Source organism: Prionailurus viverrinus, chromosome A1 (genome assembly GCF_022837055.1).
Source record: "Prionailurus viverrinus isolate Anna chromosome A1, UM_Priviv_1.0, whole genome shotgun sequence".
Lineage (NCBI taxonomy): Eukaryota > Metazoa > Chordata > Mammalia > Carnivora > Felidae > Prionailurus > Prionailurus viverrinus.
Window position 1 is genome coordinate 213,797,571 of NC_062561.1, and position 20,245 is coordinate 213,817,815.

The 20,245-nt window shown below is 41.6% G+C and overlaps 1 protein-coding gene across 1 annotated transcript in view; it reads left to right on the forward strand.

Annotated features, from left to right (window-relative positions):
- The window catches only part of ADAMTS12 (ADAM metallopeptidase with thrombospondin type 1 motif 12), a 348,871-nt gene extending 331,648 nt beyond the window's left edge, over positions 1–17,223 (forward strand). The window contains exons 23-24 of the mRNA XM_047864323.1: positions 5,707–5,860; positions 13,585–17,223. Coding sequence (XP_047720279.1) covers positions 5,707–5,860; positions 13,585–13,763 — 333 coding nt within the window. The 3' untranslated portion in view covers positions 13,764–17,223. The remainder of the gene's footprint in view (positions 1–5,706; positions 5,861–13,584) is intronic.
- The last annotated feature ends 3,022 nt before the right edge of the window (positions 17,224–20,245 follow it).

A 20,245-nucleotide genomic window follows, 5' to 3' on the forward strand; every position in this document is an offset into this window, starting at 1 on the left:
CAGCTGGGGAACAAGGGGAGCCAAGAGGATCTGATAGACAAATCTCTCAACTGTTAATATTTTGTAATGTAAAACTTGTTATTGTTTAAGTATATTTTGATAGTTATAACACAGGCCAATGCAGTATTTTGACAAACATAATGCCCCCAGATATTTTTAAGCTGCTATATCCTTAGAGATTCTCAGTGTTCATTGCTGTATAGTTGCTCCTGCATAGCTATAATCAATTCACACTCTGGGAAGTACTCTTCAAAAAGGCTTCTACTGGTACATCCAACTCAAGATTGTGCTGGTCTCTGGATAATACCTGCTCAAATCCAGGAAGAACAAGATGATTTATTATTGCTAAAGGAACATTGTCCATTAATCACTTAGCCTGCAAAAAATTAAAAATGCATATTTTATTATATTCATAGCTTAAAAAATTTCCAGTAGACAAAGAAGAATGATGTCAACCACTTCAGTAGGTAGACAGGGCACATCATATTTTCTATCGATTCCCTATCTTCATTGGCATCTAATACTGATTCATAATGAATTGCCAAAGAAGATACTGGTGTCAGGACAAGCTTTTGTTTTTGCAACCTGCTGAACTGTGTGCCAGGGCCAGTAGCTGACTTTCACCCTGTCCCCATGAGCCATGTGAACAACAGAAAATGTCACACGCAATTTTACTTTTTTTCATGTAAATATAATTTAATCACTTTACATTTGGCATCTCCCTTGGAAAATGACTTTATTTCCTGTTCACTAGAAATTCAGTTATTCCAAAACCAATTTTCTTCATCCATCTTTGATTTCAGAACCTGAAAAGACTTTACCCAACAAATAAATATGTGTTTCAGGATTAAGCTCTTCAAAAATACCCTGGAACCCTATTTAACAATATAAGCATCACTAATCAAATCAAATGTGACCATTAGAAGAAAACAATTCATACCATGTGAACTATTATGAAAATGTTAAAACTTTGGCCCCATTCAGGAACACAAAATCCCACAGAAGATTAACAACTACAGATGAACATTTTTTTTTAAATACCTATTTATTTATTTATTTTTGAGAAACAGAGAGCACACAAGCTGGGAAGGGGCAGAGAGGGAAACAGAGAATCCCAAGCAGTCTCCATGCTGTCAGCACAGAGCCCAATGTGGTGCTCAAACCCATGAACCATGAGATCATGACCTGAGCCAAAACCAAGAGTCAGATGCTCAACTGACTGAGCCACCCAGGCACCCCTACGGATGAATTAAGTCTGTCAATTCCCTGAGGCTCTTGTACCTTATTATTTAGCTCAACAGTTTCTTTTTAGCAAGAAAGATAATGATAGCCCAGTAAATATTATAATAATGATGTGTGAAGTATATCCTGTTCTTAGGGAACTAAGTGAGGAAAGAAAATTGTCAAAACAACCCCCCTCCATTTGCCTATAATATGGTCTGCTTCTCATTTTGGCACTCAGGTAGTATCTGCTAGAAGCAGATAGGCAGACTTATAGTTGACTTAGCATGCCAGAGAAAGCTAAATTGTAAATTGTGAGGTTCTGTGTGGTTGTTATTCTTCAGTTGAATTTCCAGCACATTTTTTTTATAATAATGTGTCTGGAGTTAGAACAGAAAGTATTAAAATCAATGAGAAATTTAAACTACATAGACTGACACAGCAGTTCTACCTGTAGTAATTTAGCCCACAAATATTCCATCAAACGTAATCCTAGATGATGATAAAGATGTTCGTTTCCATGTTGTTTGTAACAGCAATTCCTAAAAATAACCTAATATCCTTTGATAGAAGAACTGGTCAGTCTATTAATTTATTAGAGTACAGCCCTTTTAAGAATGAGGTAGACCTATATTTCTGAGTTGTAAAAATTCCTAACAATAGAAATTCAAAGTTTCTTTATTTTTTTAAAAAAATTTTTTAATATTTTTATTTTTGAGACAGAAAGAAACAGAGTATGAACGGGGGAGGGTCAGAGAGAGAGGGAGACACAGAATCTGAAACAGGCTCCAGGCTCTGAGCTGTCAGCACAGAGCCCGATGTGGGGCTTGAACTCACGAACTGTGAGATCATGACCGGAGCCGAAGTCGGACACTTAACTGACTGAGCCACCCAGGTGCCCCTCAAAGTTTCTTTAAAGGGAGTTAGAGGTTACTGCATTTTGGAGGTGGACATGAGTTAAAGTTTCCTTGGAAGAGCCATTTGTCAAAAATTCATCAATTGCGCATATCAAAGAATAGGGGGCTTGAAAGGTGGCTAACACCTACCAAGCCAGGCTTTGGAATTACTCTTGACCTCTGAGATCTATTATCAAGTGAAAAACAAGAATTACAGAGCCCAGGGAACACATGTGGATGGATTGAACATACACATTTGCCTCTCTTCCCCAAACTGCATTAAATAGAAGAGATAAAAAATTAAAAACGCCTCAAATCCACAAAGACCAGAGGATAGAAGACAATATCAGAGAAGGAATCAATAAAATTTTGGAAGCTAGAACCAGATAGGCAAACATATAGTTGACTTTGCATGCCATAGAAAGCTAAAAACTGTCTATAGCACAGAAATTTTCCAGGCAGCTTCTGAGGCAGCAGTGAAGGTAGGGGAAAATGGAGAGTTGGTTGAAAGTTTGTAAGAGAGACAGTTGGATCTTTAGAGCTTTCCTACTTCCTGACCATAGCCCGGAGGTCTTCTTGCTGGAGAAGTAAACCAAGAGAGACCTTGGAATCAGTCACAGTTGGTGGGAACAAAAGAGCTCATCTCACCAATGGTTATGTGAAAATACACTCAGTAAATAGTGTCCTCCTTTCCCTAACAGAGCTCCACAAAGGCAAGGGACCGGGTTGGCCTCAAGAGAAAAAAAAAATTCACATAATAGATCTCCTCCTGATCACCTTATATAAAACCACTTCACAATAACTGCCATCCATGAAACTTCCAGTCAGCTCATAGTTACCTCATCTTAAGTAGATAGGCTAGGATTACTGGACATTTAAGAAAATCTATTACACCAAGGACAAAATAACAAATGGAACAAAAGAAACTCCAAGGAACAGAGACCTTGAAAAGAACATCAAACTTCCCCCCAAAAAACTATAATTAATTTCTTCAGAGAAATAGGAGACTACACCCATGACCTAGCTTCCTATTGCAGCTATATAAAAGGAATACTCAGAGAATATAAAGAGATCTTAAGTATTTTTATAATAGCAAAGGTAAAAAAGTAAGTAGAAGGGTTGGAGAAATAATGTGAAGAAATCTCTCAAGAAAAGACAAAAATAAAATGCAATAAAAAATAAATAAAAGATGAGAAAATTAGAGGATCAGACCGGGAGGTATGACATTGAAATAAGATTCCAGAAAGGGAGAATAGAGATGGAATAAAAATGAGGCAATCAAAGAATTAATACAAGAAAAATTTCCAAATCTGAAGAATGTGAGTCTCCATGTCCATTACATTCTGTAAGAGAAAGGAAAGTCAGAAGAGAGGTGGACCTGTTTCTATGTTAGCAAAAGCCAAAAAAAAAAAAAAAATAATAATAATAATAATCTTACTTTACATGGTAGCTACCAGGACTGAACTCGAGGATATTCCTGTGCACTTAGAACTGTGCCTACCATATATTAGTAGTAAGTGTAAGAAAACTATTCAGTGAAGATGCTTACATTAGTTTTGAAACATCTAATGGTTCCTCCTTTTCATATTTCTCCAATCCATCTATGTTGGTTGAGTGGTAGCAACAGCAGAGTTTTATAGCTTCACACAGAGTGAGTCTTTGCTGATCATCTGCTAAGCCCTGGGAGTCAACATTTCGAAACAGGCCAGCTTAATCTGAAGAGAACCCTTGGGCTCTGATTGGATAGGGCATCCAGGACTGAATGAGACTAGGGTGCAGTTCACCTTAGGGTATGGTCAATCAGTTACTCAGTAGCCTTAGCTGGGAGCTAAGCTGCATCCTTATTTTGGGGTTCTCAATTCTACACAAAGATTCCTTATTGTCACTGGTTCCAAAGAAGTGGAACTCAGCATTAAAAGAGGTATACCTTCTCTCTAAAACCCCAAACTGACCGCATTACCACAATTAACAAAACCCAAATCAGTAACCATGTTTCCTGCTTAATCCTCCAATTAAGTACCAACACAAATTCATGCATCTTCTTTATCACAAGTCATTTTAATTGACTAATTAATGCATGGACAGTGACCTCTCTGCTCATTTTTGTGCTTGGCCTGGAATTAGTTCTTCCATCTTTATCTGCCCTGAACAAGAGGGCCAGCAGGACTTCAGCACCCTGGACCAGCCCAGCCTTGTTCCATCAGACCCTTAGGAGCAGAAAGTAGGAAAGGAAGTCATTTGTTCTTTATGTAACAACTTTATTTTACAGGGGAAGAAAGAGAGTGGTTGAGTGTTTGATCCAGAACAATATGCAGTGAGTGGAAAAGCCCATCTCCAGAATCCTGGTCCAGGACTCTTGATCAAATTCTGGCTTGATTAACTGCCCTTGTTCTTCCTGTTGTCTTCTGTTGCACACTTTTGTTTACTCAAGATCAGCTCAGTAGTTATTTCTGGTTTATGCCCTCTGGGAAGTTTAATTATATAAGAAAGAAAATGTTGAAATGGAATGTTAGTCATTAGAGTATCTGTGGTCCACAATAGCCAAAATGTGGAAGCACCCAAGTGTCCATCCACAGATGAATGGATAAACAAAATGTGGTATATACATACAGTGGAATATTATTCCACCTTAAAAGAAATTCTGGTACATGCTATATTGCAGAGGAAACTTGAAGACATTATGCTAACTGAAGTAATCCAGGGACAACTCTACTTATATGAGGTACATACAATAGTCAAATTCATAAAGATGAAAAATAGATTGGTGGTTGCCAGGGGCTAGTGGTGGGGGTGGAAGATGGGGAACTCTTATTTAATGAGTACAGAGTTTCAATTTGGAAATACAAAAAAGTTCTAGAGATGGACAGAAGTGATGATTGCACAACCATGAGAATACACTTAGGGCACTGGATTGTATACTTAAAAATGCTTAAAATCATGAATTTTATGTTGTGTATGTGTGTGTGTGTGTATAATATATTATATTATAGTATATATTTTATATATTTTTTAATATATATAAATATTTATATATTATATTTTAATATATTACATACATTTATATTATATATTTTCATAATATATAGACAAAATAAAAAATTTTTTCTGCTTCCAGGCAGCCACTGGATGACACTGCGATAAAATCTTGTGAGTGGCTTGAGGCCATACATGGTCCAGCTGGACCCATTCTCTTTCCATTCTTTCATGGTTTCCTCTCCTACTTCTCTTTCTTCATGTCTGATTCCCAGCCCCAAGTCAAATCTAGTTCAGAGAAACTGGATTTCTGAGGCACCAGGGCTTAGAAATGAAATCTTTTTCTATTTTGCTTGTATTTCAGAATTTGTCCACATTCCTCAGAGAACCCAACAGTCAATTAAGTTAAATTCAATCCACACAGTCAGTAGTATAGACTCTGCCTAAATTCACATCTCCAAATTTGTAGTGCCTTATTCTCTGACTCCTTCAGAATGATTTCTGATCATCGAGACTGTCCCCTCCTTGAGTATGGTGGGGCTAGAGGTGCTCTGCTAGAGTCCCCCTGGTGGTCCCAGGGAAGAACTGTGACTCTCTGTGCACCCCTCTTTTTCAGTGCACTGCTTCCTGTGGAGGGGGCTTTCAGAAGAGGACTGTGCACTGTGTCTCCTCAGAAGACAACACAACTGAAGACCGATGCGTGTGTGATCATGAAGCCAGACCTCCAGAAGTCCAGAAGTGCAGCCTGCAGGCTTGCAAGAAGAGTACTGGTGGGTGAACGCCTTTGCCCAGGGGGGAGAGAACATTTCATCAATAAGGTGTCCTGTATGAATCGACTGTGGATAATTTTAGTCCCCTTTATTGAGCGAAGAATCTTAATGCTGAAGAGGCCAGCCAGCTCCACTCAGAGCAAGCTGTCTGTTGATCTGGTGATCCTTGAGGGATTATCTCTTTCATTTTCCCGTCTCAAAGCACGTTCACACTGATGTCATCCCACACAGATGAGAATCACTTCTGTTTTTTCAGAAATTTCTGAGAGATGCTCCAGCCTTTCTCAGGAAACCAGTCAAGTGGTGAACAGCTGTCTCTATCAATCCAGCACCACTGACTTAGGTCAGGTTCCACAGAAACAGCTCTGAGGTACAAATTTGTGTGCAAGGGATTCATTTAGGAAGTGCTCCCGAGGAAAACCATTAAGGGAATAGGAGAAGCAAGACAAAAGAGGGCAAAAGCACAGCCAGGCTGCTGTTTCAGACTGGTCCCACAGGGAAGCTCTAGGGTGTAAGCTATGTGTCAGATCTGTCTGTTCCTGAGGCCCGTGAGCTGGACTTTCACACTCCCACACTCTTCACATTGGCCAACGGCTACACTGGGGAAGGTGAATTCGCAGGTTTTAAAAGCTCTCTACGTGGAGAGACAAAGCAACTCCAGGAGGGTCTGTGGGCAGTCCTCCAAAAGAGCAAGAATCACTGGGTATTAGAGGCTACAGAATAGGGATGCTGGGACTTAGCAAGGTAGGGGGTTGGGGTGACACATGAAAATGGACCAAAAAACATAAGGAGGGACACCTGAACAGAGGAAGATCACTGTTACCTGCTACATTCAACTTCCACTTTCCGAAAGCATCCCGATCTGAATAACGTATGGTCACCTTCGTCATTTAAGTCCATTGAGCTGCAGCCTGGAAAGGTTAAGTGGCCCATTCATGAAGACCCGGTGGGCTGACTTCAGAGCCAGAGCACCAAGCCAGGTCTTCTCCTCACATGCGTCACTTCCTCGGGGGTGAAAAGAATCCAGCTTTGGAATCAGACAGCAATGGGTTTGCATCCAGTAGCAGCCTCTTTCTATCTGTGACCTTGGCAAATTATTTAACACTCTGAGTCTGTTTCCTTTTGGATATAAATAGAATAATAATACAAGCTTTCTGAAGTTGTTGTGAAGATTTTAAACAGCAGGTATTAAGTGCTTTTAAAAAGAGAAAAAATTCCATCAACAAACCAGTTCAGTTACCTCCCTTGGGCAACTTACTTCATTTCAATAGACTACACTTTCTTCTATCCATTTATGAATGAATGGGTTCAAGCATAAGCATGAACTCTAATGTCCGTTTCATTGGTATTTGGGGCTTCATTAATATGTGAGATTTTAAAATTAAGTTAAAAACCTAGGGAGGAGATTTTCAGGCAAAGAGAGGATTTTTTGATAGTCTACTTACATCCATTACAAAGCGGAGGGTACCTCCTGTAGATATAGTCCTGAAATTGCGATTTAGATGGTCAGACTGAATTTACTCTGTCCCTATTTATAGAACTATTAGACGTCATTAGCTAAGTAAAAAACCAGCATGTGGGTCAGACACAGTGGTGGTATTTTTCTAAAGATTGTTAGAGATTAGTGGTAGTGGAGCCTGTGTTCTGTTCATCTGTTCCTTGCCTCCTTCCAAGTACTGAGGGGACTGGCATTCAATGGAGACTGCCATTAGAATTCATACCCTGAGATTTTCCTTAGAGGTTGCGTGTTTACAAATCATGCACGTATTCAGCAAATATTTGTTGGGCCCTGACTGACTCCATGCTAAACATAATGTCAAACAAGGAACAAAGCTGCAACCCAGTGACCCTGATAAGGGAGGTAAGAATGTTGCAGGAGTTCTTGGAAAGGGCATGGACTGGGAACTGGGGAGAGCAGGGAAGACCTGTAGAGGAAGTGAACGATGTGTAGACAGGTCACGCAAGAGGTTCCTGAGGGGCTTTCTGTTTCTGCAGTAACCAGGAAGAATACAATGTCATGGCACAGGAGTCTAATTCAAGTATGAAGGTCATGGGAAGTTAGGAACTGTAGAAAGCAAAGCTGGAGTTTGCGACGCATGCGGATGAGTGTGCACTTTATCCTAGAGCAGAAGGAGCATTGAAGTATTCCAAGCAGGGACATGGAGATGAGAAAGTCATGCCAGCTGCCATGTGGAAGATAGATAAGACCATTCAGGAGACTGCAGCTGTCCTCCAAGCCATAGATGTATGTGGCATGAACTAGGGTGGTGTGCAGGTAGGGAGAAGTAAGTGGATTCAGGAACTACTTGACAGGAAGATTTGGCAAGTCTCTGTTCCTGGGGGAATAACAGGGAAGATAAGCCCAGATTTCCAACCTGAGCAGCTGAGTAGAGGAGGCTGCCATTCACTGACACAGACCCCCCCAGGAGTGGGTTTGAGAATGAGGAAAGGAAATGAGTTCTGTTTAGGACATGTTTGTTGAGGTGACTATGAATCATTTGGGTAGGAGTATCCTGTGATTGGTTTTCTACACAGATGCAGAGCCAAGAGGGAGATCTGAGCTGGAAATTCTGAATGTAATACACTGAGGGAGAAAATGCTTTAGATGTGATTGTCACGCACAACTTCTTTCTGACTAACTTGCATTTGGGGGTGGCTATCATTGACTTTATCTGAAACTCTGAAAGAAGCTACTACCTAACGCTCATTTTCAGAGGTGTTATTGGTCCCTGGACTGGCTGCCTCAGCATCACCTGGGAGCTTGTTAGAAATGCAGGGTCTCAGGCCTCACCTCAGATCTACTGCATTTAAATCAGAATCTGCACTTAAACAAGATCCCCAGGTGATTTGGATGTACATTAAAGTTTGAGAAGCACCCTGTTCTAGATCAAGGAGCCAATCTGAGACCCTCTTCCCTTTGTGTCATCTCATCACCTTCTATGGTACCGTGTTTTTCAAATGTTAAGGCGATATTGTATCTGTCTGTATTGTGTTGATTTTTACATAATTGAAGCAGCAAAAAGGCTTGATTGACCATGCTCAGTGTTGTGGGCTGTTATTTTTAAACTCTATGTAGATAGTCTTTAACTGTCTTATCACTGGACAGCGCCATCTTCAATAATCAAAACTAGGTGAAATGCATACATGGTATTTTTATCTTGAAATCTCACACTGAGAAGATGGTGACTAATAGTTGGGTGTCAGTGGATGCAAATAGCAATGAATTCCACTCACCTCAACAATTATCAGGGCAACAAAAGATAATTACTAGCTTCTCCTGAAGGCAGAGCCATGCTTACTCATACAGAAACAACATGAAGAGCAGCTTCAAGAAATTCCTTGATTTAAAGAATCTACCACCAATCCTGACCCCTGAGCCTTCTAAAATGCTTTGAAAATAAGTCATTCGGTGCCTGGATTCTTGTCAGTCAGCCAGCCATCACAATAAACATACACCCTGTGTTCATCCTGTAGAATCAGGTATGAATTCCACATAAGGTTTGCTTTCCTCCAGGCCATTTTACTTCCTTTAGATGCCATCAAAATTGTTAATGATTTAAATTCTAAATCAGAACTACCATTTCCATAGTAGAGACTACTAAACCCTTTCTAAGTATCTAGAAGCTAAAAAAAAATTTAATTTAAAGATTTAACAAATTTTTAAAAATTTATCCAGAAATATGTACTATCAAGTATATTCTAGGCATTATATTCATAATGATTATAAAGCAAAAGCAAAGCTCTTATGTGCACCATTCCTGGGTTGTTGTTTTTTAATGAGGGAATGAGGGGTAGAGAAGGCAAGAAAAAGAATAAGGAAAGTAATGAAGACAGTACTTGGACCCAGAGTTGCTACAAATGAACATTTGAATCAGCAAACTTTCTACTCAAGAATATTCTTCCAGATGAATAGAATTTTGTGTTTTCATTTATTCAGCAAATATTACTGATCACAACATATGTCTCAGACAAATGCTAAAAACTGAGGAGACAGAAATGAGTACAATACAGCCCCTGGCCTCAAGGAACCCAAACTCTGACAGAAACTGAATTTGTCAGCAATACTGAAATCGTTTTTAAACTTTCTTCTATGGGAAAAATATTATCCTTTCAACCTAGACACAGCTGACAACAAAGAAACAAGCTTATACGTGTCCCTTTAAATTTCCAAGCGTGGTTTCTGTTGAACAGGCAAAGGCAAATTGAGATCTCCTCTCCAAGTCGCCCCTAATTATAAGCATTGTGTGTGCTTCGGCCAGGATCCAGTTTGCTGATGAATACAACAAGCCTTCATTGTTTTATTATAATAAAGAGAACTGTGCAGTTAAGCCGTGCCATGATGTTGGGCTCATGGTCATTATCTAAATGAGCTGCTAAACACAGGCCTGGAACACACTCCCAATAGGCCACCTCTATCCTCCACTTGTGTTTCAAGTTCCCCACTCTCAAACAGGAGCACCCCAGGATCCAGCATGCTCCCAGTGTTCTGAAGACCATTGAAAAGCAGACTTTGTGATCTCATGGTTCCCAAGATCAGGCAAGAACACCAGGCATGGTTGAGCCTCTGTCAGTCACATAGGTGACCTAACCTGACAATAGGGGGCCCCGTGTGAGCAAATGAGGATGTTCTTTTCAAGGAAGATCTGTCCATGTGCCCTCCTCCTCCCCTATCACCAGTACAAGAGATTCATTCCCTCGGTGTCCGAGTTTTAGAAGCAATGAAACAACATTCAAATTCCAGCCACCATCTACATACCAGCTATGCAATGTTGGGCTAGTTACCAAGCCTCTCTGGAACCTTCTGTTTTTAAAAGAAGAATAGCTATACCTACAAGTAAATTTCTACGTGCCTCAAATAAGGCAGTATATGTGAAGTATATTGTCTGGTAATCTGGTAAGTGCTTAATAAATTGTATTTCTGTTATTATTATTGTCATAGGAGGGGGGGTGTATTACTTTCCTAGGGCTACCATAAAAGACTACCAGGAGCTAAATAGCTTAAAACAACAGAAATGTATTCTCACAGTTCTGGAGGCCAGATGTTCAAAATCAAAGTCTTAACAGGGCCATGCTTTCTGTCTAAGCTTCTGGTGGTTGCTGGCAATCCCTGGCTTTCCTTGACTTGTAGCTGCATAACTTCAATCTCTGCCCCCATCATCACATGGCCAATTTCCCTCTGATGTCAGTGTCTTCATGTGGTTTTGTCTTCACTATGTGTACCTGTCTCCTCTTCTTCTAAGGACACCAGTCATTAAGGGTCTACCCTATTCTGATGTGACCTCATCTTCATATATGTCATTATTACATCGTCAAAGAAATATTTCCACACAAAGTCACATTCACACGTACCAATGGTTAGGACTCCAACTTTGGGAGACACTAAAACTTTGGAGGATACAATTCAGCCCACAATAGGTTAAGGGATTTGGGAGCCTCTAGGAAGCCTGTTCTATAATGGTAGACATGCTTGAGAGGTCACACTTTAGCCCTCACAAAAAAGACTCACATCACTATAGAAGAGTTCAAGATGGAATGTAGTAGCATTATGGAGCAAATATTGCAATAGTAATACAAGTTCGGAGACTGAGACAGAAGGGATCCACGTGGGGCAGCATGGCCAAAAGAGGCTTTGTGGAGAAAGGGGATGCAAGCTGAGCCTTCGCACTTCCTCTGTCTTCTTCCTTTCCCGAGGTGACCTCAGTGCTCACATTTCCGTGGCAGGGAGAACGTGGGGCCGAGAGCTACACCAGATGCACCTCTTCCATCCACCGTCCACAAGGGCTTCAGGAGATACTGACTGAGAAATTGGAGCAGACCTGTGACACCCAGGCTTCCATGCTGGCCCTGTTCCAAAGCCAGCAGCCTAGAGAGGAATCTTTGTCTCATTCTGAACAGCTGTCCACATGATGGAGGGCCAGCCCTCAAGGAGAATACTGGCCGCTCTAGCAGAGATGAGGGAGATGAGGACCTCCAATTCCTATTCCACAGTAGGAATCCCTGGCTGAAATGTGTGCCTTTCCTGAAACGTGAATGCACCTAAGAGTTTCCTGTGGAATTTTATAATAGGCTTAGGGAAGGGGCCTGAAGAAGAAAAGAATCAACAGTGAAGATTTGGGGGGGATCTAGGCACATTGTGTGTTGCCTATTCCCAAGTGCTGTTAAAACTTGCAAACAAAATAGGATTCTGACAGCGAATAGAAGACATTTATTTCTTCACAAGAAGAAAAAAAAACACAAGGTGCATTCAAGGGAATGATGAGTTTTGAGGAGATACAAAGCATTTTTGCCTTCATGACCTGAAGGTGTAAGACAGTATAAAGAGGAAAACATACTGTCACAGATTTTGGGTAAAGACGATGTTACCTCAATTTTTATTTCTACTGACAGTCCTATTTACAAAGGACAACAGCCTCTTTGTGAAAATGTTTTTCTTCAAGATGATTCAAATCTCTTCTGGAAAGAAGAAGGAAAAGCAGCCAGAGCTCTGAGAGGCACCCACGCAAAGTTTGAAACAATTTCACTTTGTAGAAGAAAAATCTGCTATTTGGGGCCTCACTGAATTTCTTCCAGCCCAGGACTGCATGGACCAGTCCAGTCTGAATATTGCTCCTAGAATGTGTGTGGTGTTTATGGTCGCTGAGAAATTCCCTGCTTCATGGATGAGGAGAGCAGGGCCAAAGGAAAAAAAAAATGAGAAACTTAATTACCTAGAGCTGTTAGAGTAGAACAAGGATTAGAATCCAGGGGAATTATTTGTGTATGTCTTATGGCTTCATCTACCGGGTACATTTCTGGAGGGCAGTGACCACATTCTATATACCTGTATCCTTTGCTGTGCTGAGCTATGCTCAGAACACATTGGTTAGTTGGCTAGCTGGGTGATTGCTTGGTGCTCTGAGTAATATGATTGATAAGAGCATAAGCTCTGGGGTCAAGACTGTCTCTATTTAGATCTGGCTGTGCCACTTACTAGCCAGGGAGCATTGTGCAGGTTTTTAACTCCTGTAGGCTTTACCATCTTCATTTGTGTAATGGAAAGAGTCATTTTTACCCGATAGTACTGCTGGGATGATTAAATGAGGCAGTGCATGTGAAACATTGCATTCAACTGTTGCAGAACAATACTGCAGAGCAAAACATCTCTAAACTTGGGGACTACAATCATGTGTATTTTGCTCAGCATCTACAGATCAGCTGAGGGTCAGCTGATCTAGCTTGTGGTTGGCTGGTCTTGGCTGCAAGCTGTAGGTCCGGTCTAGGTTTGTTCCATGTGTCTTTCATCCTCCTTGGTCCACTAGGTGCATGAACCATGTCCTTCTCACGGTGACAGCAGAAGCTCATCAGGGCAGGCTCCTCCTCCTGCACCCCCCAAAGCCCTGCAAGGATCATGCGCACTTAGGTCACATTGTCCAAAGCAAGTCATAGGGCTAAACCCAAAGTTAAGCAATGGAGAAGTATTCACACCCACCAGGCAGCCATGGCAAGGGTGGGAATGTATATGACACTGCTATGCAGGAGTGAAGAATTGTGACTGATAGTTCAGTTTAACACAAATACTTTGCAGAGTGTCTGATACATAATCAGTGTTCTGTGGATGTCAACTCTTATGAATTATTATGAAACCTTTCTTGGTAGATGCATAACATCTTCCATTAATAGAAGTTGTGTTCATTCACTTACAAAGGATAATCTTTGTTTTTTCTTATTTTTCTCTCCTTCCACAGATTTACTTTGCACCAAGGACAAGTTATCAGCCAGTTTCTGCCAAACACTAAAAACCATGAAGAAATGTTCTGTGCCCACTGTGAGGGCTCAGTGCTGCCTTTCATGTCCCCAGACACACATCGTCCACACCCAAAGGCCAAGAAAGCCACAGTCGCTCAAAGACCCCAAAGCATTCTAGTCCAGAAGGAAGCCACCCTCCACCACAGACTGCAGCAACCTGCTGATGGTATACTTTCTAGACCCAGGGACCACTGCACTGAGGTTTCTCAGGCCCAACTTTGGCTCAAAAAAAAAATCCACTGTGTTTTTTAGCCACAAAACATCCTTGCAAAAGGCGTGGGACTGTGATAGCTTGCTGTTCCCTGACAGGCAGGTGAGATATCCAGGAGAGTCAGGCAACTCCTGGGATTGGCTCCCAGGAAAGGTGCCAGATTAGCTAAGTCAGTGACATGATGTCTTTCCCCTCCTTAAAAATAAAAACAAAGACACCAGGATTTTCCCAGACTACCTCAGGAGTATCAAGAAACAGAACCAGATGTATCCAGGTAACAAATAATCTTGTTAATTTACTTAGGTGAAACCATCCTTTTTTTCCTTCCTGCTTGGGGAAGCTGTTGTTGAATACGTCATGGGAGAGAGCTTTCAGGAACATTCCTTTACTTCACCCAGGCAGAGGACCACTTTGTTCAGCCAGTACTGAGTCAGGGAGAGAAAGTGCTGGCTATATCACTCCGTCTACATCACTGTAGACTCCATATCTGGGCTGTTTAGACTCCCTTGCATGCCTGGAGATATAAGAAGAAGAGAAAATGGGCAGAAACTATAAGATTTGTAAAGGTAAAAGATTTAGCTTAATTATACAGGAGACATTTCTGACTCAAGGATAATTTCTATGAAAACTCTTAAAAAGCAAACGAGCAGAAATCAAATTCTTGCTAGTATAAGAAAAGAAACATGGATCTTTATTCTTCCCCCTTTCCTGACAAATATGTTTCCTTTGCAGAAGAGTAGATGAGTCTTCCTGTCTGACGTTTCCTCTCTACCACATTCCCTGCCTGAGTCATCAGTTCAGTGTTTCCACTGCTGGGGGTTTACACACAACAGCTACTCTAGCCAGGTCTGTGGCTGCAACACACACCTGCCGACCCCCAGGACAGAAAATGGTGCTCAAGATTAAAATATTTCAAAGAACCAGGTAAACTGTATTAAGTACAAGAACTTGGAACGCACCTCTAATCTTGAAAAAAAAAAAAAACTCAAAAGTGAGGTTAAGTACACCCAATACACCCAGTAGTTAGTTTTAAGGTCTGTTTCCCAGGATGGAACAGTCAGGAGAGACTCAAAAAGTGAAATGAATGTTGGAATGCGTATTCTGGACGTTCTCACCACCAATCAGGAGGCTGTGGTCTCAAATACAAGGCAAGTTTCCTGGGTGGGTGGGTAGGGAGGGCCTCAAAGGGAAGAAGCCCTCAGAACCAGTTCTTGACAGAGCGGGAAGCAGGGATGTGGACTTCAGGTAATGGGTAGCACATTCCAGACTCATGCACAGGTAGTGTAGTGTCCCATAGCTCTGGTGGATTACCTATCCGTTCAGCAGAATGGTGCTATTGAATAATGGTGCTAATATCAAGATGGTGGCAGAACTAATATAAACATACAGATAGATGTACAGGTGGGCGAGTCCATATACATCTATTGAATGTGTGATGGTGTTGCTGGCCAATGCCAGTTCTATTGCTTGGATACTAGAAGCTTAAAATGTTTATATTATGTGCTTTTTCATTTTCTTTCAAACCATTAATGTCTATTATTCTGATAAATTCCTGTGGAAAATAGAACACTGGGGTTGGGATGAAATTTAAGAAGGAGCAGAAACAGGAGGAAAGCAGAAACATTTACCTAAAGCCAGGGAGGTTATTTCTCAATAATAATGGTCTTGTGTTCTCTCTTTGAATGCAAACACTGCTGGTAGATGACAATCATTGGTGAAATATGTTTTAAAGAGAAGAGGCTTAAATGGTTAGTGACAGGAGTGGAGGAGAACCTGATTTTTTCTAATGAGGCCGTTTGCAGAGACCATCCCCGAAGTGTAGTGTGGGCTTTCAGGGGGCCAAATTTAGCAAGCTAGGTTGATTTAACTTCACCCGGTACTGTACTATCTAGCATCAGTTTATGCATGCCATCAGAGACCTGGGTATGACCAGTCTTCCAGAACTCAGGAACAAACCTGGATTCCTACTGACCTCAGCAAACTCAACTAGGCCAGATTTCTCAATACACAAAATGGACCATGTTATTTATGACCCACATGGCAGAGAAGATGATAGACATGTGGGGAGGGTCTGGCCAGATATTCCATTTTAGGGCTTTCTCCAGTTTCGTAAAGGTAGGAAATGAGCCCCTAATCATGTATCACAGACGTTCACTGCCTGTATGGAGGCTGTGTCGTGAGATAGTTGTGTGGCATCTGTCAGTCTGTACTCCAGGATAGAGTCATCTGACACAGTTGTTACCTTGACACTCAGCTTTGGATCATCAGGGTTTTGACAGGTCCCCCTGCTTGCAGTCATAAAGAGGCCTCAGATTTAACAGGAAGGCTCTAAAGATGAGAACCTAGATGGTACCTTCACCATTCCTTGGATGTTCACAGGGGACAACATCAAACAGCATTGCTGATTTATTGAGTGCACGTCCTCCTTTCTTCCCACGTTGAACAGGCAAGTGAGAAATGTGGCAAGACATGCTGTATACACATCTGCCATGAGCCAGAGGGGCCACCACAGGGTCTGGTGCTTAAATACAGTGAGGTTCTCAAACCCAGTTTGGTTTATTTCCATTGTCTTTCATAGTGATAGAGTTCATTGTTCTTTGGAAAGTTGTGGGTGAATTGAATTCTTGAACATTGAAACATAGTTTAACACACCAAGAGAAAATATTCCAAGAGACCAGCGAAGACTTTTCAAAAAAAGAAATAATTTTGTGGATACAAACAATTGCCTCTTCATGGAAATGACTTGTTTTACAATGGGTTTTCCTGGTGCAGTCATCCCAATGCGGTGCTTTCAGATATTTAATGAATGTTTACTTCATCAAGTTTCTGAAACCAATGTGAGAGATTTTTGCTGTTTCAGACTATAATTTCCCAATCAATTGGCTGAAATCCTTCAAATTCTAAAATCTACACCCTGCTACCCCAGAGACTGCCAATCTTAGCTCTTCTCCCTCTGACTTTAAGATGAAGTCCTGGGACAGTGTATTTGCTGCTCGGTGCACAGTGATTCACTCTCAGGGGAGAGACCACATGACGTGAACTGCCTGGTGCTACAACTTAGCCAACATATTTGATGCTACTCCTATTTTCTTGTATTGAAAATTCAAATATTGTTAGTGTTAACATTATTTTAAGTTATGTCATTAAAAAAATCATTGGCAAAGCACAGTTCTACCCATGACTGTCCTCCACAGTGGTTGTATGATGTATATGGCCCAACCCATGTGCTCTCCCTGCATCTCTATGCTACGCTGTTTTGCCAGGCCCAGCCTCCTTTAGGGGTACCTTGGTGGGTACCTCAGTATTTAAAGCCAGAGTGTAATCATAGCCTGCTATCGTGTAGCATTAATAAAATCGCTAAACTCAATGTTTCCATGTGATACATTTACTCCTGCCATGAAACTCCCACCACCCACCAGTATTGCCCTGGAATTTAACAACTGGAGGAGGATGCTGTCAACTTCTTCCTCCCACACTCCTTTGCAGATTTCTTCCTACTCCACCCCTAGATCATTATGTCATCAGATGAGTCACCTCCCCGGTGATGTAGAACATAGGTCCCTTGTGAATGTTGATGCAGCTGACACAATCCACCATATGATGATCCAAAGTGATGCCTAAAATTCTCCTCAGTACCAGGTTCAGTGTATGCAGAACTGTATATACAGTTCACAGCATAACCTATTCCCTCAATCTATCCAGCATGTTGACATAACATTTAAGAGAAACTAACCCACCTCTAGAGGATCTTGCTCTGGAAATCCAGTCCTTCTTCCAAAATGGTACCTAGCATAGCAAGTGTAACCAGCAAAAGTAGAATTTGGACATAGGGACATGGAATTTATTCAAATGGAATGAGTAAAAATGAGGCTGGCAAGAGCCAAGCATCTGTAGGCCTAGGATGTTTGAGGGCATGCGTAGGAGCAGTAGGAATCATTTTTGGTCAAGAAGACATCACAGAGGGCCATGAACACCTCCTTGTTTGTACCTTAAAAACTCTTCTTTCTGTAATCACTGGGTAACTCTTATCCTACAAAACTCAGCTCAAATGCTATTTCACCAAAGAAGCCTACACTAACCCTGCCAGAAAGACTGAGGCACTTTTCTGTTCCTCCTTCACCACGAGAGAGAGAGAGAGAGTGCATGGGAGTATACAAGCATGAGTGGGGGAGGCACAGAGAGAGGGGGACAGAGGATCCTTGTTGACAGCAGAGAGCCTGATGCTGGGCTCAAACTCATGAACTGTGAGATAATGACGAGCCAAAATTGGATGCTTAACTGATTGAGCCACCCAGGCTCCCCTCTGGAACACTAGTTCTTAATCAGGGATGATTTTGTCCCTGGGAGACATTTGACAATGACTGGAAACATTGGGAGGGGAGGAAGTGCTATAAGAATCTAATGAGTGGAGGCCGAGGATGCTGCTAAACATTTTACATTACAGCCCCCCAACCAATAAAGATTTGTCTGGTTCAAAGTGTGAATAGTTTTGAAGTTGAAAAGCTGTACTACAACAATATCACCCTGGAGTGAGTAGCAGCATTTCTGGGTTGAGTAAAACTAAGCCCACCCTAAAATTTAGAACTCATAAGAGGACCAATGAGGTGAGTCAGAAAACCTTCAAAGAAGAAAAAAAATTATCAGGATTCAAAGCACATTAGCTTGAAAAAGCATCTTAATGGAGGGGACAAAGGATTGTGAGTATAGCTCCAAAAGAGTCTTGAATCAGCCCCTGGGGGTTCAGGTGTTTGATCTTAGAGCTGGGGGCAATAAACTAAAAGCAAATAAAATAGAAAAATGACATCTTAGGGACTTGGAATAACCTCCTCCAACTGAGGTTTCTACCCAAACAGAACAGATGTAATCAGCCAGATCAAATTAACACCTTTACTAAGGATAAGGCTGGTTTAGAGAGCATACCATAGATGCAGATGGAAAAGAGTTTTCCTATTCTTCTCTACATCTCCAAGTTTCAGGCTCAAGAAGGATGGGGGCTAGAGAGGGAGAGAAAGAGAGAGGTGGATCTCTCTACCCATTAACCTGTTAATAAAAGTATCCATGGCCTTTAAATGTTCACCAATGGCAGCATTCTGTCCTGTACTGGGAGGAGCTCTTGACAAGGGTGTCATAAAGGTCCGGAAGCATATCCCAACACTACCAACACTGAGTCCTCTTGTTTCTATGGGAGAGAGGTAAAAGAGCATGAAGGGAAGAGATGTGGGGGTGGGGGAACAGAGAAGGTATTATGTAAAAATGGTACCTTTTCCAGAAATCCTAATTGAAGATAGATTTTTTTTAATTAAAAAATTATTTTAACATCTGTTTATTTTTAAGAGAGAAAGACAGAGCATGACTGCGGGAGGGGAAGAGAGAGAGGGAGACACAGAATCTGAAGCAGGCTCCAGGCTCTGAGCTGTCAACACAGAGCCCGACACAGGGCTTGAACTCACAGACCTCAAGATCATGACCTGAGCCAAATTCGGACACTTAACTGAGCCACCCGGGCATGAAGATATTTTTTTAAAGATCATAAGGAAAAGACTTGTCAGGAAGAGTAGAAAAACAAGACCAGAAGTTAATGAGAGTGATCCTGCCTTCTGCGCCCACTCCCCAACCAAGCATTGCCCACACCTTCACTGGACAACCCCAGGCCCCTTCTTTTTAGTGGAAGAGGCTGGCACACCTCCATCACCAGCTTTGTGGGATGTTGCCAGGACTAGAAGTCCTCAGTGACAGTGCTGCGGCTTCTGCATATGGTGCCTGGCACCAGCATAATATCAAAGGATTCCCAAAGAAGCAGCACAGTCTGCCTGGAGCTGGGCATCAGACATCAGCCAGCCGGGGGTGGGGTCCTCTGCCCAAATGCCATCTACAGTGGTGCCTCTGGCACCATCCCTGCACAGCATCCTCTTTGGCTGCTATGACAACTAGGAAACATCCCCATAGCTAGCTGTGTTGTGGCAGGACAGGAAAATAATAAGCTGTGGGAGAAAGTCATTAAGAGAATTAGTCCACAGGAGACATTCTCTTGTTGCTCCCAAACTATCAGAGAGGAATTTGCAGGGTCTGGAAATCCCTCAGAGCAGGTTGGAACAGATCCAGGGAAAAACTCTTAACCATCACTCACTATATTCTTAATTCCAGGCTAAGATCTACTTACAATTCTTTTACCAACATACCACTCCTCTAGATGTAGCCCTTGGAGGGGAGGGAAAATATTTTTTGTTATGTCTATTCCTGGAACCTAGCTCACTGTCTAGCACACAGTGTGTGTTCAACAAAAATGTGTTGATGCCAAGTAAAGGATCTGGGAAGACACATGAAAGTCTTTTAGCAGCTGAGAGATGAAAGATTATTCTGGAAGTTGAACTTGATAATCCATTCAGAAC